General features: G+C 42.0%; 2 protein-coding genes across 3 annotated transcripts in view; one reads left to right on the top strand and one right to left on the bottom strand.

Moving 5' to 3' along the window:
• The first annotated feature begins 9,595 nt into the window (after positions 1–9,595).
• LOC6586119 (neuronal acetylcholine receptor subunit alpha-7) overlaps positions 9,596–21,581 on the top strand; it is a 140,428-nt gene continuing 128,442 nt past the window's right edge. For both annotated transcript variants that reach the window (XM_002011706.3, XM_032733100.2), the window contains exon 1: positions 9,596–10,223. In XM_002011706.3, coding sequence (XP_002011742.2) covers positions 10,031–10,223 — 193 coding nt within the window. In that variant the 5' untranslated portion in view covers positions 9,596–10,030. The remainder of the gene's footprint in view (positions 10,224–21,581) is intronic.
• On the bottom strand, positions 14,008–15,213 carry LOC122756993 (enhancer of yellow 2b transcription factor-like). The gene has a single exon (XM_044008003.1). It carries the CDS (start codon positions 14,971–14,973, stop codon positions 14,674–14,676), a length of 300 nt encoding a protein of 99 aa, XP_043863938.1. The 5' UTR covers positions 14,974–15,213; the 3' UTR covers positions 14,008–14,673.

Genomic DNA, 21,581 nt, shown 5'->3' with positions numbered 1-21,581 from the left:
CCAATTTAAGCAGTTTTCCACTTTACACCCTTTGCAGCTTCAGCTTGGTTAATTCGCACACGAAACAGCACAAAACAAGAGGAAATCTAATTTATTTTGTTTGTTTTGTTTTTTTGCGAAAGGGTTGAAAGTCGTGCGAAAATTTCGTATGCATAATTCTTGCGGTTTGCTGCTTTGGCGTTTCACTGATTAAGCTTTTGTGCTTCCATTGCTGCGTCGATGAGCAGTTAGCCCAGCGTGGCAGCTGCATTCCCTCCTGCTGTGGTCGTGGCTGTCGCTGGCAGGAGTCGTTGCTGCAAAGGGGCCGAAAATCGAGCTAGCATCAATCAATCAATCATGGCGTCAAGCAGTGCATGACGGGATGCCTGCTCGGCCGCACCGCAAACAGATGCAGCGACAAGCCGCAAAGCGATGATAACTGGCCGATAGTCGATAGGCGACGATAGGCGACGATTGGGTTTGGGGGTTGAGGAATTTGAATTAGAAATGGTTTTCTCAGGGCGTTAGCGGAAGCAATAAACCTGATTTATTTCAGCTCCTCCTCCTACTCCTCCTCCTGCTCCTCTTCGTGCTCTTGCACATGTGTGATTTCAGCTGTTTTCATTTTGTAATATATTTGCAATTGTTGTTGTTAGTTTTCTATTTCGATTATCCTGCTGGCGAGCAGAGAGCAGAGAGCAGAGAGCAGGGAGCAGTCGAAGGGCTAGCAAAAATGTTTCCTTAATCCAAGAGGTCTCCTGCTTTGAATGCCCTTCTATGCTCTCGCCCCCTCCCACACCCTCTCTCTCTCTCTCTCCCTCCCTCTCTCCCTCTCTCTCTCTCTCTGTGTGTATGTTGGCGATGTTGTAAAAAGTTTTATTTGTCGCTGATTTGAGTATCGAGGCCAACGCCTATGTAGTCCCATTTGTACTCATCCGTACGGCAGTCGTGTGTGTCTCTGCCTCCTGCTGCTGCCCCTTTTGTTTTGTTTCGCTCACAAGCACTGAACAAAAATGCAAAGTAATGCAATTTATTTGAAAACTATGCTACCACGCCCACTCAGCACACTCCCCCTCAATTTCAACAAAGGGGAAGGGGAGGTGAGAGAGCGAGAGAGACAGAGAGACGGAGAGAGAGTGTAGGCACTAGCAAGCAACAAAAACATGCAACATGATGCACAAATTACATTGCTCGATGTACTTGTAGGACACAGAAAAAAGCAACAGCAACAGCAACTGCAAATAGACAAATAACAACAAAAAACAATAAAAAAAAAAGGGAAAAAGGACACGAAAATTTAATGTTCTGTGTCACAGCGATTTCAATTAACTTTAGTGAACCATTTGGATTAAATGAGCACGAATCGAGCTGTTGCATATTTGATGGCATAGCTGAAATGCCCGCCTGTGTGGCCAAACTAAATTTATTTCTTCCGCTCTCTCTTTCTCTCTGCCTCCCTCTATTTTTTTTTTTTTTTTGAACTTTTAGCTTTGGTTGCGGTTGAAAAGCGAAAACTTTTTATGGCTTTGCATAGAGTTGAAATCCGTTTCGGACTTAAAAATTAACAGCAATTATATATACGTGTGTGTGTGAGGGTGTATCTATGTGTGTGTGTGAATTTGAAATTTCAAAATCGAGTATTAGGATTTGATAAAAAGCTGAAAATAAACTTTCAATATGATTGTAAAGTTCATGTGGTGCACATGAATGTTATATATGATGTAGGACCCAACAAGAGAGATAGTGTGCCGAAGTTATCGATAAATTTTAGCTTTATGTATTCAATGGAATTTGCCAGTTAAGCATAATTCGTAATGCATTTACCGACAATGTGTATATATATATAACTATAGTATAGAAAAAATAGTTCGTTACTAAATAGTTAAATAGTTCGTCACTAAGAGTATTGTAGAAGACTTAGCAAAGTCGAATTGGCAGAGATCAGCCGTATTAAGCTATCCAGGGAATCAACTTAACTTTGCGGTGCTTTTTGAACACACTTCGTATACTTAATATCATCGATGTAGTGCCCAAACAAAGGATGCTTACATATATTATATTCATTCAAAATGGGAGAATTCGATAGATCTTAACTAATCTATGGCACTTATTAGCTTAGCCTGTTTATCGAGGCTTGTGATTGGGGCTGCTGAAATGCTTTGAAGAATTTACTCATTGATTCAGCTGCTTATTCTCAGCTATCTATTAAAACAGCCTCAGCTAGCGGGTTGAGGCACTCAAGTGAATCATCAATTGGAACAATTTCTCTTTGAGTATTTTTGCACTCTGCACTCCATTAATGTCAGAGCTGAATAAGTGAACAATAACCGTCTATAATTGAAACCAAAGGCTTGGGTTCTTAAAAAGAACAAACTGAAAAGTTGTTCATTCAGCCACAAGCAATAGTTAAGCTTGAACACATAAATCGAATACGAAATTCACCAATTATAAAAGAGAGAAAGATAGAGAGGGAGTGGGAGAGAGAGACGGAGAGAAAAGAAGATGAAAACGAAAAACGATGAACAATAATTGCATTGGAGTTAATTGATTTTGTCTTGAATTTATTATGTTTTCCTTTTGGTATTTTCTCGTTTATTTTTTTTTTTTTTTATGCGACTTTCCTAAAATTTGCTATCGCACAAGGCACAAATTAAAGAAATCCGAGTTTATTTTGCAGCTTGTGCGAGTATGCAAAATGTGTGAGGATAATAAACTGCTAAATATGCCCGAGTTGCCTCAGCTGTTGGCACACAACAAATATTTAGCACACACACGAGAGAGTGTCGGTGTGTGTGTGTGTGTGTTTGTGTATGTTTATACACATTTATTTCGTTTGCTTTTTGCCTACTCAACAATAGCAGTAGACCTAGAGTGAAAGAGTGTGTGTGTGTGGGCCACCTTTGTGCTTGTCGTCTCTGTGTGAAAATATTTCTATGTCCTTTAATAAAAATGATAAGTCACAGTATGGGAATAACAGAAATGTGAACACGACGAGCTGAGCTAGCTGACTGACTGTGCGGGAGGAGTGCGGGGCGAGTGGGGCTCCATTGTAATGCTAAAACCTGGCAAAGCTAACACATGCGAGTGATTTAATTAAAAGACAGAAAAATACTCACACACACACACACACACTAAAACACACATGCAACTGTTAGCTTTTGGCCCGAAATATTCGAGATCTCTGCACATTGCATCGGTTTCAGAATTCAATTAGTATTTATCAAGCTTCGCATTGCTGTCTATGCGCTGCTGCCAGACAATGAAGTGATACAAAAAATGTTTATTTTCATCTTCTTCTATCCTTTTTGTCTGCTTGTTTGTTATTTTCCTCTTTTTTTTTTTTTTTTTTTTTTTTTTTTGTGGCAGAGGTGCATGCCTGCAGGAATTTATCGTACCTCGATGTGGGCGATTGCATCGAAAAAGTCGAAAAGCCGATGCAAAGAATGCGTGCAAAAGGAAAAAGATTTTCAAAATAGAAACTGATGCTTAGATGCAAATGAATTGCTGCGATTGTATGACTTAAATATCATAAAGATTTCCATCAAAAATATTTAGAGAGTTGAAAAAGCAAATTACAGTTGGTGAATGTGAATTGAAAAAGGAATTCGGCTAGAGAAAGAGAATGAATTTTAACGAATAGATGAAAACCGTTTCTGAGAGTAAAACTTGGAGTTATTTGAATGATTTGACTAAAGGGTATCAGAAAAAAATATAACATTCCATCGGTAATTGAGAGATAAGCACTAGATTGCATGAGTCAACTTTAGGCAAGTCGATAAGTTTTATCGGCAGTTCTTATCTGATTTTAGCTGATCTATCAGTGGAGAGGTAATAAAGAGATAATATTTTCAAGATGGATTTGGTGGTAATGGGGAGAAGAATTGAATTGTCTATAGACAAGACTTAAAGATTGATACGCTTTATTGCTAAATGTTATCGATTCCTGAGACGTCAATGGTAAGGTCAAAAGTGTCTCTGATTGTACTAAAATGATGAGAACTCAGACAAATCGATATGTTATCGACAGCTTTTAACAGTGGAGAATGGAAACGTCATTCTTAGATTTAAGAATAATCGATAAGTTTCATAGGCAACTGTCGATGGCTATTGACAGCTCCTGTCAATCGCTAAGCTACACTTTGACCGCAATTCTACCAGGAAGTAGCGATTAGAAGTCGGTGTCTCTGGTCTTAGCGCAGACATACAGAGCTTTGCTTTATCGTTTTCGTCAGATTAATGGGGTTTTCTTTAGAATGTCATGCTCGATACACAGACTGATTTCACATGTCACCTCAAGCCATCCGGCTGTATTAGAAACGGGAAAAAGCATGACAACGAGTCGTTAACTTGGCCCGGCCAACGCTTCGCTTCTCGCCTGCGTAATCCTAATGAACGTCCTGTCCCACGGCTGTTGCTATTGCTGTTGGTGTTGCTGTTGTTGCTGCTGTTGTTGTTGCTTTTGTAGCTGCTGTTGCTGTATATCCGTACGGCATAATTGCTGCACACTTTTTCGCCGGCTTACGGCCGAAGGCTGTGACGGCCTAAGGCGAACGACTCTTTCAGCCCTGGGCGCCCTTTGGCTTGCCAGTTCAGCGTCTTTTACGCGTCGCTGGCATCGAACAGGGAAGACGATTCCAATCCGATGCCTCAACTGATTGTGTGTGTGGCACGCGATGGTTCGTTGGGCGTCGCTTTAATTGAATAAATAACTAAATATTGAATGAGTCAGGGAGCGCGCTTTAAAGCCCGGAGAGCAAGCTGATTGAATCTAAGTTAATGGCTTATTTATGTGCCATATTGCTGCTCAAAAAAAAAGACGAAGAAAAAAGAAAGAAAAATGAGAGCACTCTCTGTATTGTCTGCTGTTGGTAATTTAGATGGGGCTCGTTTGGCTTCAGGCTTTAATCAGCAAGCACATAAATTGTGCGGGAATCGGAATGCCAAATAGTTTTGTGCCGAATGCTCAATGCGAAATTAAACATAATTTTGAGGCGCATTTAAGCGAGCGACTAAAGATGATAAATGATTCACAACTGACTATGGCAACAATGCCAAAGACTGAGAAAAAAGCCAATAACGCCAGAGACCCATTGCCACAGAGTGCTAAAGACCCACAGCAGCAGCAACAACAGCTACAGCAACAACAACAGCAACAACAATATTGAGACAGCAATCAGCAGACGCGTGGGTGGCTCTGGCGCCCCAGATAATGCGTATGCTATACGGCGTGTCATTCAGTCAGCCATTCAGTCAGTCAGTCAGTGAGTCAGTGAGTGAGTGAGTGAAACAAATTGAGCTACAGGCAGGACTCAGGCAATACAGAATCAGCTCGTCAGTCACTCAGGAAGAGTGCGTTTACTGAAGGAAGACGCTTGTAAAACTAACGATAAGCGTCATGTAATTTGTGATACGAAACGTTTACGGCCCTAGGTGATTGGGTGTGTGTGTGTATGTGTGTGTGTTTGTGTGTGTGTGAGCAAACTCACATTATGAGGCAGCAAATTGATTTATTGTAGTTTTATATATACAGACACACTCACGCACACATCTTATACATATATATATATATATGCAAAAAGGTGCCTTCCGACCCGAAATAGGCCCGGGGTAGTGACCTATTTGGTCAGCAAACTTGAAAAACGTTCGAACAAATGCGAGTAGACATCGCATCATTTATTAAACTGTGTATGCAGTGTATGCATGCTTACGCACAGCACTGTTGTTGTTTGCCATGCTAACGGCTTATCGTATTAGTTAGCATACTTCAACAAAATTACCTCAATATCAATGCACTGGCTGCTCTCCATCATTAATCGATTTATTATGCAAAATTTTAAACAATTTAGCCTGCATTATTCATGGATTTCAACTTGTGTCGTCTCGTCGAGTCCCGTCACTCATTAGATGCAATTATTTTGGGCAAATTCAAATTGTTTTCGGATCGGGCCGGGTCGAGCTGGGCCGGGCTGGGCCGCACCGGATTGGGCTGGTAATTATTTGCGGTTTGTCATTGGCCAGTCGGCTGGCTCGCTTCACAGTTGGCGACATGCGGTGCATTTGCATTTGCATTGCCTGCGGCCGCTCGAAAGGCCTTCGAACTGATTTTCAATTATCCAATCAATTCAATTTGCTAATCAGCAATTATACAAACCGATAATGTTTGATATCCCAGTGATGGATGACAGCAGTTTGTAGCTAGAAAATTGACTGCCAAAGCGAAGACCCAATACCAAAGCGAGCAGAGAGAACATCCAGCAACAAGTAGAACTGCAGCAACATTTTATTATTGATTTTTGGAATTTGCATTAATATTTCAAGTGTAGTCTAAAGTGCACTTTGAGCTATTAATACTTTTCGCCAGAGCTTCCTACTTAAGTTTTATTTTCCCAAAATGTTGCTCATCTATGGATCTACTTTCGTATTTAATCCTTAAGTGAACAAACTACTCAAAAGTAACTTTTGGCAGGTAATTTTGCCTGAATCCATAGAGTAACTCAGGCACACATAAACTCGCACACATATACACTCACACACACCCACGCCTATACACATATAGCGGTTGTTAATGGCTTCTCTTTGCCTCTTATACTTCTTAACTGTAATGTTTATTGGCCGATCTTATTGATATGGTCGTGGCATGCATTAATGTAGTAACCAAATGCATTATATTCCTAAGAGTTCCTTAGGGAAAAATTGATTAAGATATACAAAAAGTGGATGGGATAAGGTTATACATTAAGTGGAATGCATTGTCTTTGCCTTTGGGTTTGATTAGCATTCAGAGATACAATTTTTTTTTAAATTGATCAGTGCATAATATTGGTAGAGTTACCAAACAATTTGTCGTGTTTCGTATAGAGCAGTTGGACGGGTCTAAGTCGACTCAGTCTCTGAATCCTGTAGAAAAGACAAAATGAAAGAATGAATGAATGAATGAACGAATGAATGAATCTATGAATGCATGAATGAATGAATGAATGAATGAATTATTGAATGAATGAGTGATCGAATGATTGAATGAATGAATGAATAAATGAATGACTGAATGAGTGAATGATTGAATGAATGAATGAATGATAGAATGGATGTATTCGAGACATACAAACTCAAGCTAAAAAGTTTTAGCTTGCATATCAATGCAGCTAGATTGAACATTTACACTGGCCTGCATAAATATCACTTATTCACAAATTGGGCATCCATAGTCAACTATGAATGCAGCAACTTCAATAACATTAAGTAAATCAGATTTGTGTTGTCGAGATCAATTTGCAGCTGTTAATATGAATATTTCAATTGTAGCTAGGCTCAGCTTGGAGCTGATGGAAATTTAGGTTCACTAGATGGAAATTTGTTGGTTGGCTGCCAAATGGTTGGGGCTTTTGTTGCAGCTCTAACTGGATGTCAGATGCACTTTGATCCTTTTTGCTAGGCCCGCATCCGGCAAATGTGAAAATGTGTTCCTTCTTCAGTGTGTGTGTGACAGTGTGTGCATGTGTGTGTATGTATGTGTGTATTTATGCATTTGTAGGGCACAGGCTGCAACGTCGACTGGACACTGATGGAGAACGATGCTGGTTCTGGCTCTGACTCTGGCTCTGGGTCTGTGGCTGTGTGTGTGTGTGTGTCCCATTGGGACATATTTTATATTTAATGCAAGACATTTGTCATGCGGTTGGCGCATTTATTCAAAGTATTTGCTGCAATTTTAATGCCAAAATGAGAGCGCAATTTCAAATACCAAAAAATGCACACGAACCGCACCGACTCGGACCGGGCTGGAACGGGTGGGGCGGATGGAACGAGTCGGCCCAGCGCCTGGGCCACACTATTTGAAAATGAATTTATGCGAACATCTGTATGCGAATGCGTATATATATATATAAGTGTACTTATATAACTATATACGTATACATATGCCTTTGATGCAAAGGACAATATGCTGTCATTTGCATGTATATATAAATGTCTGCATATATACATACACATATGTATATGTGTATGTGTATGCTGTTGACTTAAGATCATTTTAATTAAATTCTAACTGGCAACTTATTTATTTTGCGTGTTTTTTTGAATTTCTCTTTACAGAACCACTCGGAAGATGCCAAATTGAATCAATTTTGGAATATATCAAACATATATGCGGGGCAGGCAATAACCAAATGAAACTTTACAAAGCTAACGCTACCCCAAAGGGCATCAATAAATAAGTGTGCATATACTTGGAATATATATATATATATATTATACAGATATATATATATATACATATATATATTTGCTACTCTTTTTCTGTAGATGCTTGCATAGCGCAGTCAGCATAAGAAAGGATAGAAAACACAAGCAATCAAATTCTATTTCCAAATTGAATTTTAAATGCACTCACACACTCGCATTGCCATTGAGTGGGCGGCGGATGGCAAGGAGTAGGAGGGAGGCCAGCTGAAGGGACATAACGACAATATTTGCCATCAAAATCGAAATTGAAGCACTGACAAGGCTAGCTAGCTGGTCTACTTGTTAGCCAGACAAAGTAATCAAAAACTTGCCAAGCAGCAGAAATAGAAACAGCAACAGCAACAGCAGGAGCCGCAGGAGCAGCGGGAGCAACAGTAGCAGCATTGCGGTCCGGTAAACAAGCACCGGAAATCTACGAACAAAAAAGTACGGAAACGCAGCTTGCGATAGTCAACATCAAACAAGCGGCAAGCCGGATAAAGGGGCAAACGAGCCGAGCAGTCGAAAGAGGCGTGGCTCATACATAATACAGGCCACACGGACACATATAAAACAATTGTGTAACAATCATAGCAACAATCAATCAAGAGTCCGATTGCCACAAAGATTTCTTTTGGCGTTGACAAGCTAAATAGTCAAGGTCAGCGGCCAACACCGACCGTACGACCGAACGACCGTACGACCGTACGTCCGTACGAACGACCGACCGGAGATGCCACAAATGTGGCCACCAGCCAGCCGTAGCCGTCTCGCAGACAGAGACTGAGACTGAGGACCGAGACCGAGACTTAGACTCTCTCAACAAACACAAACACAAACATACATTCACACACACACATACACCCACACACACACACACTTACAGACAGAGTCAGTCAGCCAGACGTAGAGACATAGCGACAAGGCTTGCCCGCCCTCGATTTCCGGCCAAATATAGCCCCGCAATTGCAGGAACCCTTGCGCTTTGCGCCTTGCGGCTGCGCTTCCTCCTCCCGCCAGTCCGCCGCTAACAGTCGGCGTACAAAAGAACATTTTTGATAAATGGCAGTTGGAGTAAAAAAATTTGCGGCAAGCCAAAAGTAAAAGTTTACGCCAGCTTGCAAAATTGAAAGGCAAAGAAAGGTGGCACAGATAAGGGCCACAAGCAGCAACAACAACAACAACAACAGCAATAAAACAATAATAACAACAACAACGACAACAACAAAAAGAACAAACAGCAACAGCAACAACAACGACAACAATAACAACAGCCGTCCCATCACGAACAGAAGTGGCATTAGCAAGCGTCAGCCTCCACTTTGATAACAACAGGCGACCAAAGAGTATAAAAAACGAAAGCGAGAGGCAACAAAAAAAAAAAAAAAAATAAATAAAAAAGAAGAGCAAACAACAAAAAAGTAAATAAATAAAAAATAAAATAAAATCGAAAGAAAATAAAAAAACAATTGCCGTAGAAAATTGTTTTCCCTGCCGTACATCAGCCCGCTCCGGCAACGGCAACGGCAACGGCAACGGCAACGCCTTCGTCTCCATTTCCGCCTCCGCCAGCGAGTCGGCATACGGGTCTCGGGACAGCCGGTGTTGCTGGTTATTGATTCAGTTGACCGCCTGATCGATGCGCCATATGTCTGGCTAAAAGACGTCTGCCACAGCCACAGCCAGTTGGGCGCATGCCACAGGTTGCGACAGTTGTCCCGACTCGTATTGGAGTCCGCCTCACGGTTGAGTGATTGTGACTTTGTAGTGTGCCACAGACACTGCTCGATACCGACAGATGACTTGCCAATCGATCGGGCTATTTAAGTAAATGAATGCTACCCCCGATTGCCATCTAACTGCAGACAGAGCTAGCGACCGAGGCTCCAGCCAGATTCCCAAATCAATACACTCAGCTAACCGGATGCGTCCCACTGCGCCCACAGCGAGAATGAGTCGTGCCACACGAAGCGTCCGCCTCCTGGCCAGCGCCTGTCTCCTGGGACTCCTAATCTTGTTGCCAGGTAAGTGGCCACAGATGATAACACTATATGATTATATTTAATGGACTCCATTGGGATGAGTGTCCTGATTCGGAAGTGTTTATTGCGCTTAACAGCAGATGCTTCAAATTCAATTATTATTATTATTATTATTTTTTATAATAATTGAATTCCTACTATGATATCAACCAAAAATGGTTCCACATACTGTATAGAATATACTATATAGAGAAGAACAAGTAAGAACACGCTATCCGATACTCGACCAAGAAATACCTGTATTTGTTGAAAAGTTCGTCTTGGATGAACATTTGAAATCATTCTGGCTCAAATTTCTATTACCGTAAATACTTGGATAGGCATGCAAAACCCAAATTTGACAAATTCTCTGTAAAATTCGCAGTAAAATCGAAATCTCTAGCTTTTGTGGTATTATTGCTATGCTTAAAAAACAAACGGATCGATATTATCGATAAGTAAGGTTATGAAACTAGTTATCGACAAAATTATAAATTCAGTAGAATTCGGTTATAACGACTGCGCCTATAGCATTTGTACGGTTATAGAGAAGAAAATTCTGGTCCCCAGATAACAAAACTTATCCGGTTATAGCGCCTTCTGGGTATAACGACGGTTCCTTGAATATCGTTATATCCGAATTCTACTGTACTTAAAAATTTCAAGACTGTTGCTCTGGTACTTATTTCGAGGGGACAATGCGATAAAAGGACGTACATGACTAGATCCACTCAGTTCATCATCCTGCTCAAGCAGGAATATACTTAGGTGTGCTGCTACTCCTGCTTCTCATGCTTCGAATGATATTTTAAAATAAGCATTTATAATTTAAAGTCTATTGATTTCGCATTTAATACGAGGCTAGATCGACTCAGCTCTGCATCTCGATCAAGCAGGAATATACCCTATGTGTGCAGCCACGCCTCCTGCTGCCTGCTGAAGATATTTTCCACTGAACTGTCATAGCTCAAATTTTAATCAAATTTATTCAGCTACCACGAATAGAGCTCGAAAATTGGCATTTGGCAAGGCAGTTCAGGTAAAATATTTATTTGTATTTTTGATAAACTTAATTGCTTAGTCCAATGGCAGTGGCAAATGCCAAATAATTGCATTTGGCAGTGCCGACTTATTAATTTTAATTAGCTGGCAAAAAGGCAATTATGCTTTTCAATTAACCAGCGAGTGAAATTCCAATAAATTCTATTAGCTCTTAATGGAAATACATAAATACGTACGTACATGAGTATATATACATATGCATATATATATATATATGTGTGTATATTATATATGTATATACACATTTAGCACACTTGAGAGTTTTTCCTGTTTGCTCTTTTTTTTTTTTTTTTTTGCTATTGTTGTTGTTGTTGTGATAGCTGAATGTTGGCCCCCAGCTGGCTATTTTGGCTTGAAGCACAATGCGGCATGGCCTTAACAAATGTTTATTACGCATACACCGCGTGGCAACAAATTAAACATGACTCGCTTTGTGTTAATGCCTGGGGCGACTCGGAGCGCTGCTGCTGCTGCTGCTGCGACTCCTGCTGCTGCCACTCTCTGTCTATCTGTCCGTCTGTCTATCTGTCCAGCGCTGTTGCTGTAGCTGATGGCTGATGGGAACGTAAACGTGAATGTGAGTCTGCTGATTCTGACGACTGGCAATTTGTTTATTTGATTGCATTTTCTGCACTCACTCGGGCCAAGGGACAAGGGCAAAGGCACAAAGGTGGTTGGGTGGCTGGGTGGCTGGGTGGCTCGTGGGTGGTTGGGGTGGTTTGCTGCCGTCTGTTTGCCTGACTCTGCGCACAAATCAAAGTCAACTGCGGTAAGTGGAACGACAAATAAAGTGCAGCCGTTTTATGGTAGCAACTGCCTGCAAGTAGCCCTGGCTGCCCTGGCTGCCCCACTGCCCCACCGCCCCACCATCTCAGTGCCTGCTCCACGGCCCCACACACACAATTGAGCATCGCTCAATGCTGACTGGCAAGCAAATTTTTTCGGCTGCTTTATGTTTAGATGCAAACGAACGGCAATTAGATTGATGAACATCGAACATCGAACAACGAGGCTGAGCGACGCTGATTGCGGTGTCAGCAGAAATGCGAAACTCTCTCTCCGTCCAGCATAATGATGAGATTGATGGGCTACTAGTGTCTGGCAATAGATAGCATATACTTTGGCCAAGTTGCTTCATAAATTTATGATGCTCCAGCGCCGGAGGACAGCAGCTGCTACAGATAAATGATATGATGGCCGTAAGCAAGTACAAGTACAAGTAGTTTGCTAGCTTAATCCGGTTATTGTTATTGCCGCTCAGCCCTCCTCCGTGGCCATCCTCCTGGCCATCGTCCTGGTCCATTTGCATAAGCTGCAACTCATACTTCATGCTACAGCGTTGATGCCCAAATGCCGCATTCTGCAGCAGAATTTGAACGTGGCTTCGGATTGCTCTTAGTTATGCATAAAACAAGTTTTGTGGCACGTTTCAATTCATTTTGCCTGAATGCTTTTGGGCAACTCAGCAGCTGCCCCTCCCCATTCCCACTCCCATTCCCATTCCCATTTCACTTGCCCCTCTTCCGTACCAACCGCATCAAAAATCCTCCGAATTTTTTTGGCTTGAGCCTGCTTGGAAATAATTCCTGTTTGCTTCAAGTATTTTTTTTTCTCTCTCTCCTGCTTTTTGCATATTTTCCCTGTGTTTTCTTTCAGTTTTATGAATTTGTGCCACGTCCACGCCGCCGTCGCCCACATGCAGGCCCGCATACACGTGTATGTTATTATATGAATTCCGAGCGGTGTTTTCTTTCTTTATTTTGTGTTTTTCTTTTGTCAACCCGGTTTTATCTACACCCTTGCACAAGAGAATTTTTTGGTTGCTCTGCCGCTACCCCGCTACCCCGCTACCCCCACTCACTCACTCCCTCACTCACACATTCCCCACAGACTGACACACATAGCCACAGCCCGAACTACCTACCACATTCGCATTTAAAGCCGCATTCACATTCGGATTCTGGCGCCAGGTGCCAAACGCTGACCGCCTTCAATATGCATGCTAATTTCGGGTTCCCACTGACGTGGCCCAAAGTCCCGAACCCTGATCCGGTCTCCAGTTGCCACTCACCAGTCACCACTCGCCACTCGCCAGTCAGCAGCCTCCCATACCCCATACCCCATACCCCATACCCCTCACCCTTGACTCTTTCCTTTGTCCCCGTTCAGCGGTTGCCTCAATTTGATTTTAGGCATAAATATTCATGAATTGGTGTCTATGCGATTGCGATACGTCCGTGTGCGCCGTAACTGGAATAGTTGCCGGCCAGCTCGCTGATAAAACAATGCAACAAATTCCCGCAATAACAAATTTCCATCGCAGCTCTAAGCCGCACCACATGCAGTGTTTGCCCAACGAACTGCCGGAACAGCGGACTCGACTGCACTTGGCTGGGTCATTCACCGTGCTCGACTAGGGAATGCTCGCTCACAATGGAAGGCAATGCGTGGCAAAGCTATGTGAACTTTGCTGAATGTCCACAGAGTCCTCTCTCTTAACAGTCGCTGAAATATGTCCTCTCTCTGCTTAACAGTCTGTGCAATTCATTGGCTTTTCAATAACAGTTTACATAGTAATGTCAACCAATACTTATCACACTGCATGCCTTCCTCAATGGCATGTTCATGTTATATATAAAACTAATACAACCTTTTGCACACTGCCAGCGAGTATTACCCAATAATAATGCTAAACGAGTCTAGCCCAGCTTACAAGCCCTCAAAATTCAATTCAAATAATTGCATTTAATCAACCAATAGCCATTTTATATAGACAATTTCAATAACATTCGTCGTCGGGGTCGGTGCTCGGTGGGTATTCAAGTGCTTCAGTCAGCAGTTAGCGCTTGGCCTTGAGTGAGGCGCGCACATTTGATTCGAGCTCCTTGCGCACGCCCGGGGGCACCAGGAGCCTGGCCTTGGGTATTAGCAGCTTGCACATCTCCCTATAGGATGAGGGCTTCATGCCCAGCTCTTCCACGGCGTCGCGCGCCATAGCTCCCACCTCATCGTAAAAGCCGCAGTCTCGCAGACGCTTGGCCACCATTTGCTTTAGGTAATAGTTCGGATCCCTCTTCAAGCGGGTGGTTAGCGGCTCTTCCCTATGCACTAAATTCTTGCTGCTGCTGGATTCCATTATTTCGAAAAGTTAAAAAAAAAGAAATGAAATAAAAATAATAGTAAATTCTGAAAAAATTCGTATACAATCAATTCGAAGTGATTTCGAGAAGAGACTGAAGCAGACTGAGTTTAGTTTTGACTGAGTTCCTTTATTTTCAGGCGACTCTTTGACAGGAGTCGAAACTGAGCAAACAACGCAACAACGCTTTAATTGTCTTCATGGTAAAAACAGAAAATTTTGTATTTGATTGCTCCAAAAGTTCTGCGCCTTCTATTTGGCCTTGGGTTCCATGAGGGAGCGCATGGCTTCGTGCATATCGCGGAGTACGCGACTGGGCACCAGCATACGTGCCTTCGGCACTATCTCAGCGGCGATGTCCTCGTAGCTGACTTTGTTCACGCCGCGATCGTCGAGCAGGGCGCGTATCATGTCGCGGATTTTTTTGCGCCAGCCGCACTCCTGGAGGCGCCGCTGGAGCTCCACCCTCAAGGTTTTGGTGACTTCGCGAGTCAAATAGGGTCTCTCCATCTCCGAGTCGGTGTAGGCGGAGAGCTCGCTGCTGTCATCCATGGTACCAGATTAAGCTTTATAATTCGGTCAACTGTTTAATGCAGGCCAACAACTCCGCTAGCAAATCAAAAGTAAATTTTGTTTCTTAAATTCCCGTAGACAACTTGTCACTTCGCCGGTTTTCTCAAAAAGAAATTATGTCCACGTAGCTTTCACAGTCGAGGCTATCGATGTACATCGGGTTTGCCCTTATCGATATTCGACTAACCAGCTCTAGAGATGTTATATTACTCAACAATCGACTCAAAAGCAAAAGCTTGCTTAGATTCTCAACGACCTCGACTTGACATAGAGTCGTGTTAGCAATCGCCGAATATCTCACTCTCGATGTGAATTTTGGTCGGAGTTACTCAACACTGATGGCAACACTGTCTTTGAGTTTTCATACGCCTGTCGGCTGTTCTCTTTTTTCGTATATTGATCTGTTTATCTATAGATAATACCTAAAGAATACTTTCCTTAACATACTTCCTTGTTATCGATAAGTATCGAATGACTTTATTGGCACAAGTTGTTGACGATAGATGCAAATTTGTAGAATACGTCGATTCCTTTCTGGAATATTCTAAAGATAACATACATACATATATGTATATAAGTTAATACTAGGTCCGTAATAAGGTTTTTTAACTAGCTTATATTCCTAAAGTAGGCTCATTGAACTACACTTAGGGTATCTGCTAGTCGTGCTGATCCCCGCCCCACCACTAGAGCCCACTTGTTCAGGCTGTGTGTGTGTGAGTGTGCCAAAATATTTGATCAAAAGCAATTAGCTCAATTGGTTATTGAAAACAAATGGCGCTAGTTGCGATAAATTGCATAAATTAGCACACATTACGTATACGCAATGTTGGCCGATTGCAGCTAATGCAAATGACGCAGTGTTGCTGCTGCTGTTAATGTTGGGTACTCTGTGTGACAAGAGACAACAAGCGCTTTGGTTTTCGAATCAGGACATGAGCAAAGCAACATCAGCAGGCGGGATCTTGAATAGCAATAACAGTGCAAAGCCGTAAGCGTTGCGTGCGGCCACGCCCAGCCACTTAATGCCCGCCCAATTAATGCAGCTTAGCGGCTGCTGTTGCTGCTGCTTCTCATGCTGGTCCTGCTGTCAGCAGCAGCAGCAGCAGGAGCAGCAGCAGCAGCAGGAGCAGCAGCAGCAGCAGCAGCAGCAGCAGGAGGAGCAAAAACGTTACTAACGCAACTTCATGGCGTGTTGCAATTAAGTATGACAAATTACTTGACAAGCGCCTCTGGATGCCGCAACAATGTTCAAGTTGCTCTCCATCGGCAACGCCTGGCTGCATCGCACTTCCTGTTGCTGTGGCAGCAGCAATGTTGCTGCCGTTGCTGCCGTTGCTGTTGTTGTTGTTGCTGCTGTTACTGCTGTTACTGTAGCTGCTGCTGCTTCTGCTGCTCCTGCTGCTCCTGCCATCGCTGTCAAAGTGCCTCGGGCGTTGATGCGTGTTTAGTTACTGACACTTGTCGGCCATGTGTCTGCCATGGCATCCATGCCTGCGCTTTATGCTCACGTTCTCTGATAATTTTCTAATGTAAGCCAATATCACGATTTAATTACAGCGCACTCGCTGCACCTGCCACACATTGCGTGGCAAATGAGTTGCGCCTGATGCGCATTTGGTTAACTTCCTCTCTCGCTGCAGCATCTAACAATGTTTGCTCTAATGTCAGCCGTTAGTTAGCCGATAATTAGCTGAAATTTCTGCGTTTCTTTGCTTGTTCGAATTAGGAAGCAGCCAGAGGGTGAAATTTCATCGCCACATGGCCTGAGTAAACTTTGGGTTACATTCTTGTCTTGAGGTCTTGGAATGTGTGTGATGGAAATATTTGCTATTCGACTAGCGTTAATGAAATTCAACATCAAACACGATAGCGCCCTACTTGAGTCAGTTAATCAAAGGCGAATCAGTGCTGATTAGTCGATTGGTTTGTCTGCTTCTTATAGAGGGAGACTAGAGTTAATGAAATTCAACATCAAATATATTAGCGCTATACACAGTTAATCAGAGGCGTGTCTGTCTTCAATAATCAACTGGCTACTCTGCTTCTTATATAGTAAGACTCTTTCATGACTTCTTTGAGATCTGATAAAACATCTCATTCTCTATCTATTTCTCTAACTCAAACTCTAACTGTAACTTTAACTTCAATTGTCAAGGCAATCTTTATCTGAGTCTCAATCTCCAACTCAAATACATACTCTACAATAATCTCTATCTCAATCTGTATCTTTATCTTAGTCTCTGTCTTGTTCTCTACTCCTATCATAACTTCTATCTTTAACTCAATCTCCATTTTAACCTCAATCTCTACTGCAATCGTTATTTCTATCTCTATTATTAACTCAATCTTTATCGCTATTCTAACCTCCATTTCGTCTCTATCGTAATCTCTATCTCCAACTCAGTGTTACTCACAACTTTGTCACTTTATTTCTCAATTGCATCTTTGTATCACTTTTAATCGCAATTTCTAAATAATTCCTAATCTATTCCTCATTTTTATTCTCCATCATAGCTCATAACTCAATATCTGTATCAATCTCACCTTCTAGGTCTACATTAAATTCAATCTTAATTAGAATCTTACTTTCAATCTCTACCTCAATATCTGATTCAATTTCCATCTCGCTAGTCCTCTCTATCTCAACTACAATATCCTTATTAATTTTAATCTCAATCTCGATCTCTATCTCGATCTCTATATGAGTCTCAATCATAACCTCAACCTCAATCTCAATCTGTACCAAAATATCTATCCTATCACATTGTTAAACTCCTAAATGTAGCTAATGTAGAGCTCCTCTATAGATTATTCTACAGACATATATAGACGGTATGTCATCCATACTGAGGCATATCGAAAAACAAATTGATTTCATAGTGGATTCAAAGTGAGATGTTCGTTGTGTCTTTGTGCTTCCCTCTGTTTCATCGATAGCGTTTGTGCGAATGGCAGTGAGTAATCGATACTTTTTCAGCTTTACAACACTGCAAAGTGCTAGCAAATTGTAATTGATGGGGAACTGCTACGACTTTTGAGTGTATTGCAGACATCGAGCTGTTGTTGCTATTGTTGTTGTTGTTGTTTGGCTAATATTTATTTCAAATTGGCAATTTAAGGACTTAGTTCAATTAACTAACAGCTAGGGAGTGCTGCTGCTGGTGCTGCTGCTGGTGCTGCTCGTGCATGCACTGCAGTAATAAGCAATTAGCGAGGTCTAATTAGCTAGCCAAATGTTCAATTATTCAGCTCAGCGCTGCCAAAAGCCACTGGGCATGGACACGGACGTGGACATGAATGGGCATGGGCACCGACATAAACATGGACATGGACATGGACATGGACATGGTCATGGAGATGGACATGGGATATGCTATGGAACTATTCCGGTCAGGTTCGGTGAAATATAAAAACCACTTTTGCCGCATTTCGCCCAGCGAATTGAGTTCAATGCTCAGTCGAGCCGAGAGCAATGAACCGAATGGCAGGCATCGCAGTTGGCACACACACACATTCACACACACTCCCCCTGTGTGTAAGGAGCGAAAAGAATGAGAATGAGAGAAAATGCCTGTATGCAGAGTGAGCTTTGGCTGAGCTGCTGCTGGTGTCGCCGTCGCAATGGACCGCTTCAATGTTTATGGGGAAGCCAAACGAATCTGCTGCTAACAAAACATGGCTAAGCAATGCGCCGCCCGCTGCCGCCTGTTTTCGGCAGCCACGCCCACATTTTGTCTATTGCAACGCGCTTGAATGGCCTGGGAGCGGCGAGCCGTTGCAGCTTGCCGTGGTAAATTTCAATTTGGCAAACGTGCGGCGCATTTTGCTTCAGCCTTATTTTTCTCTCATTCGCTTGTTTCTTTTCTTTCTTTCATTTTTTTTTTTTTTTTTTGGCTTAAACTTTGAGCAGAGGCCGGGGCTGGCGACTGCGTTATTCAATGCGTTAGCAGCTCGGCTGTTGCACGTGCACCAGCAGGAGGAGGAGCGGGGAGCGGGGAGCAGCAGGATGAGCAGCAGCAGCATTCGTATCAGGGCGCGTTCCACGTTAGTGAATGCAATCATTTTGTTGTTTGTTTGCCGAGAAATGCAGCCGGACTTAGCTGACTTAGCAACGGGCCGCACTGCACTCGAGCCCAATGCGATGTCCTCGCAGCGGCATCATCAAATTTTGCAGGCAGGCGAATCTAGGCACTGGCTAAGTTTACATTTTACATTTGCCGTTTTGTTTTCTTGTTGCTCCCCCCTCCACCCCTTTTCATACTCTGTTTCTTTTTTTTTGCTCTCCCTTTTGAGGGATAGAGAGAATATTTGTCGGACGGCACGCGCGTGACACTAAAGCTTCCAACTAAGACCGCCTCTACAGCTGGCATCGATGCCGTTGTCGATGCCGTTGTCGATGTCGATGTCGATGTGGGCGCCCTTGCCCGGTGTTGCTCCACGGCCGAGGGGATATGTATTGCAGCATGCCTCTGGTAGCTATCAATGTCTGTAGACACACAGAGCGACAGAGGACACTGTGCAGAAATAAGTTTACTTAACAGAGCCGGTGCTTGCATATTGAAGCGCATTTGCTCTCAATGCTGCGCCATTACGAATAGTCCTGGTCTTATTAAAATCTTTTGATCCTTTGAGTGCATTGGATCTGCTCGCCAGCTGTGTTTCAATACAAACACCACTCGTCTCGTCCCCTCGGCACGCCACCCTGCTCTACAGCTGAGCATCTGTAGGGAGCAGATGTCTTAGAGAGCCATTTAATTCTGATAGGAATAGGTTGTCCTCTATCAAAAGTCTATGAATTTATCTCTTATATGTTTAAACTAATTGCAGTTAAAGATAAATCTAACTAAGCACTTGACTTATGTTGTGTTCCGTAGGTAGAAGATATATTATAATAATATATAATATATATTATAAATTATTTAAGTGATTCTATAGAATCATTTCAGCTATTGTAGCTCTACATAAATCAATTTGAAAATATTCTTTATATAGAAACTTTATTAAATTGAGTATAATTAGTAAAGAATATTCTTATATAAAAAATCGTAGCCTCAATTAGCTAACCATACTCATACACATAAAGTAGATCAACTATAGACTGTTGGCTCAACAATTGCTAATGTACTTTTTTGGAGCACTTGGGAAGGAGGCGGAAATGAGCTGAGATCGATGTTTTTGCACGCCTCTGGCAAGTGGCGTATGTAAATGCTTGTTGTTGTTGAAATGTTGTAGAGCCGCGCAGCGTTGTCTTCTTGGGCCATATTCGGCTGGCTGAGAATCATGTTAGGAATGCATGAATTTGCGCAGAGGCAATAAATTATGGTCCTGGCTGTTGCGGGCTGCGACAAAAGCATCCTTTATTATCCTGTCACACGCATGTCGACAATGTATGCGCACCAACATGTTAGCAGGGCTGCCGACACTGGGGGTGGCCACACAGACCGATCAACTCACTAACGCACAGCGACAGACGCCAGTACATGCATAACTATATAAGCATGCCCCATGGTGGCACCTCTACGAGTGGCACAGTGGCATCACATTCACGCCAAATCGAAATAGCGGCTATAAATGCCGGCAGCTAAGTGCAACCGTCGAATGCAGACATGGACAGCAGCAGGAGGCGGCAGGAGGCAGCAGGAGGCAGCAGGAGGCAGGCAGCAGGCAGCGGGCGGCAGGCGGCAGGCGGCAGGTCATGCCAACTCCTTTTCAGTCATCATTTTCTGTAGTCTTGTTCAAGTGCACAGTGGTGCCAGAGTGCAAAAAAATGTGGTGGCATTAAAGCTGATAAAAAATTAATTAATTTAGTAAATTAGGCTAACCTAATTCCGGCGTAAAATTAAAGAATTTCGAGAGGGAAATTCGCAAAGGGATGAATGCTTATAGTATTACAGATGATTGAAGCGACTATCTTGGAATAATACTAATAATTTAATATATTAATTATATTAAGCTAAGATTATTTACCAGCCACTTTGCTATGTCTAGTTTATTCACAAGTTTATCAAAGATTTATATTCTAAATTTTTGTCAGTCACTTTGTCAGTCGCTTTATAATGATGAATGTTTATAATATTACAGATGATTGAAGGGACTGTCTTGGAATAATATTAATATATATATTAATATATATATGAATTATGTTAAGCTATGTTGTTAGCTATCAGATCTCGATTACTGGATTATTCTTCGATTATATAAATAAATCTTAAATTTATATTATACATATCACCATTATATATAAATATATCTAAGATTTATATTCTACATTTTTGTCAGTCACTTTTCTATATTATATTATACCAGAAAAACCAATCTTGTTATTTCATCTTAAATCTATATACTAAATATTTACCAGGCACTTTGCCATGTCTAGTTTATTTATAGATATGTATATCTAAAATTGATATTCTAAATTTTTAGCAGTCACTTTGTCAGTCACTTTACAATGATGCTATAGCTAAATAATGGAGTAAATATTCGCCTTAATTTCTTACAATAATCATTAAATATGCAATAATTTAAACTTGTATTACAATAGCTCTCAATAGACGTAGCTCTCCATTGTTATGCTGGAGTAATTT

This window comes from Drosophila mojavensis, unplaced genomic scaffold (genome assembly GCF_018153725.1).
Source record: "Drosophila mojavensis isolate 15081-1352.22 unplaced genomic scaffold, ASM1815372v1 contig_136, whole genome shotgun sequence".
Lineage (NCBI taxonomy): Eukaryota > Metazoa > Arthropoda > Insecta > Diptera > Drosophilidae > Drosophila > Drosophila mojavensis.
This window is presented reverse-complemented; position numbering and strand designations above follow the sequence as displayed.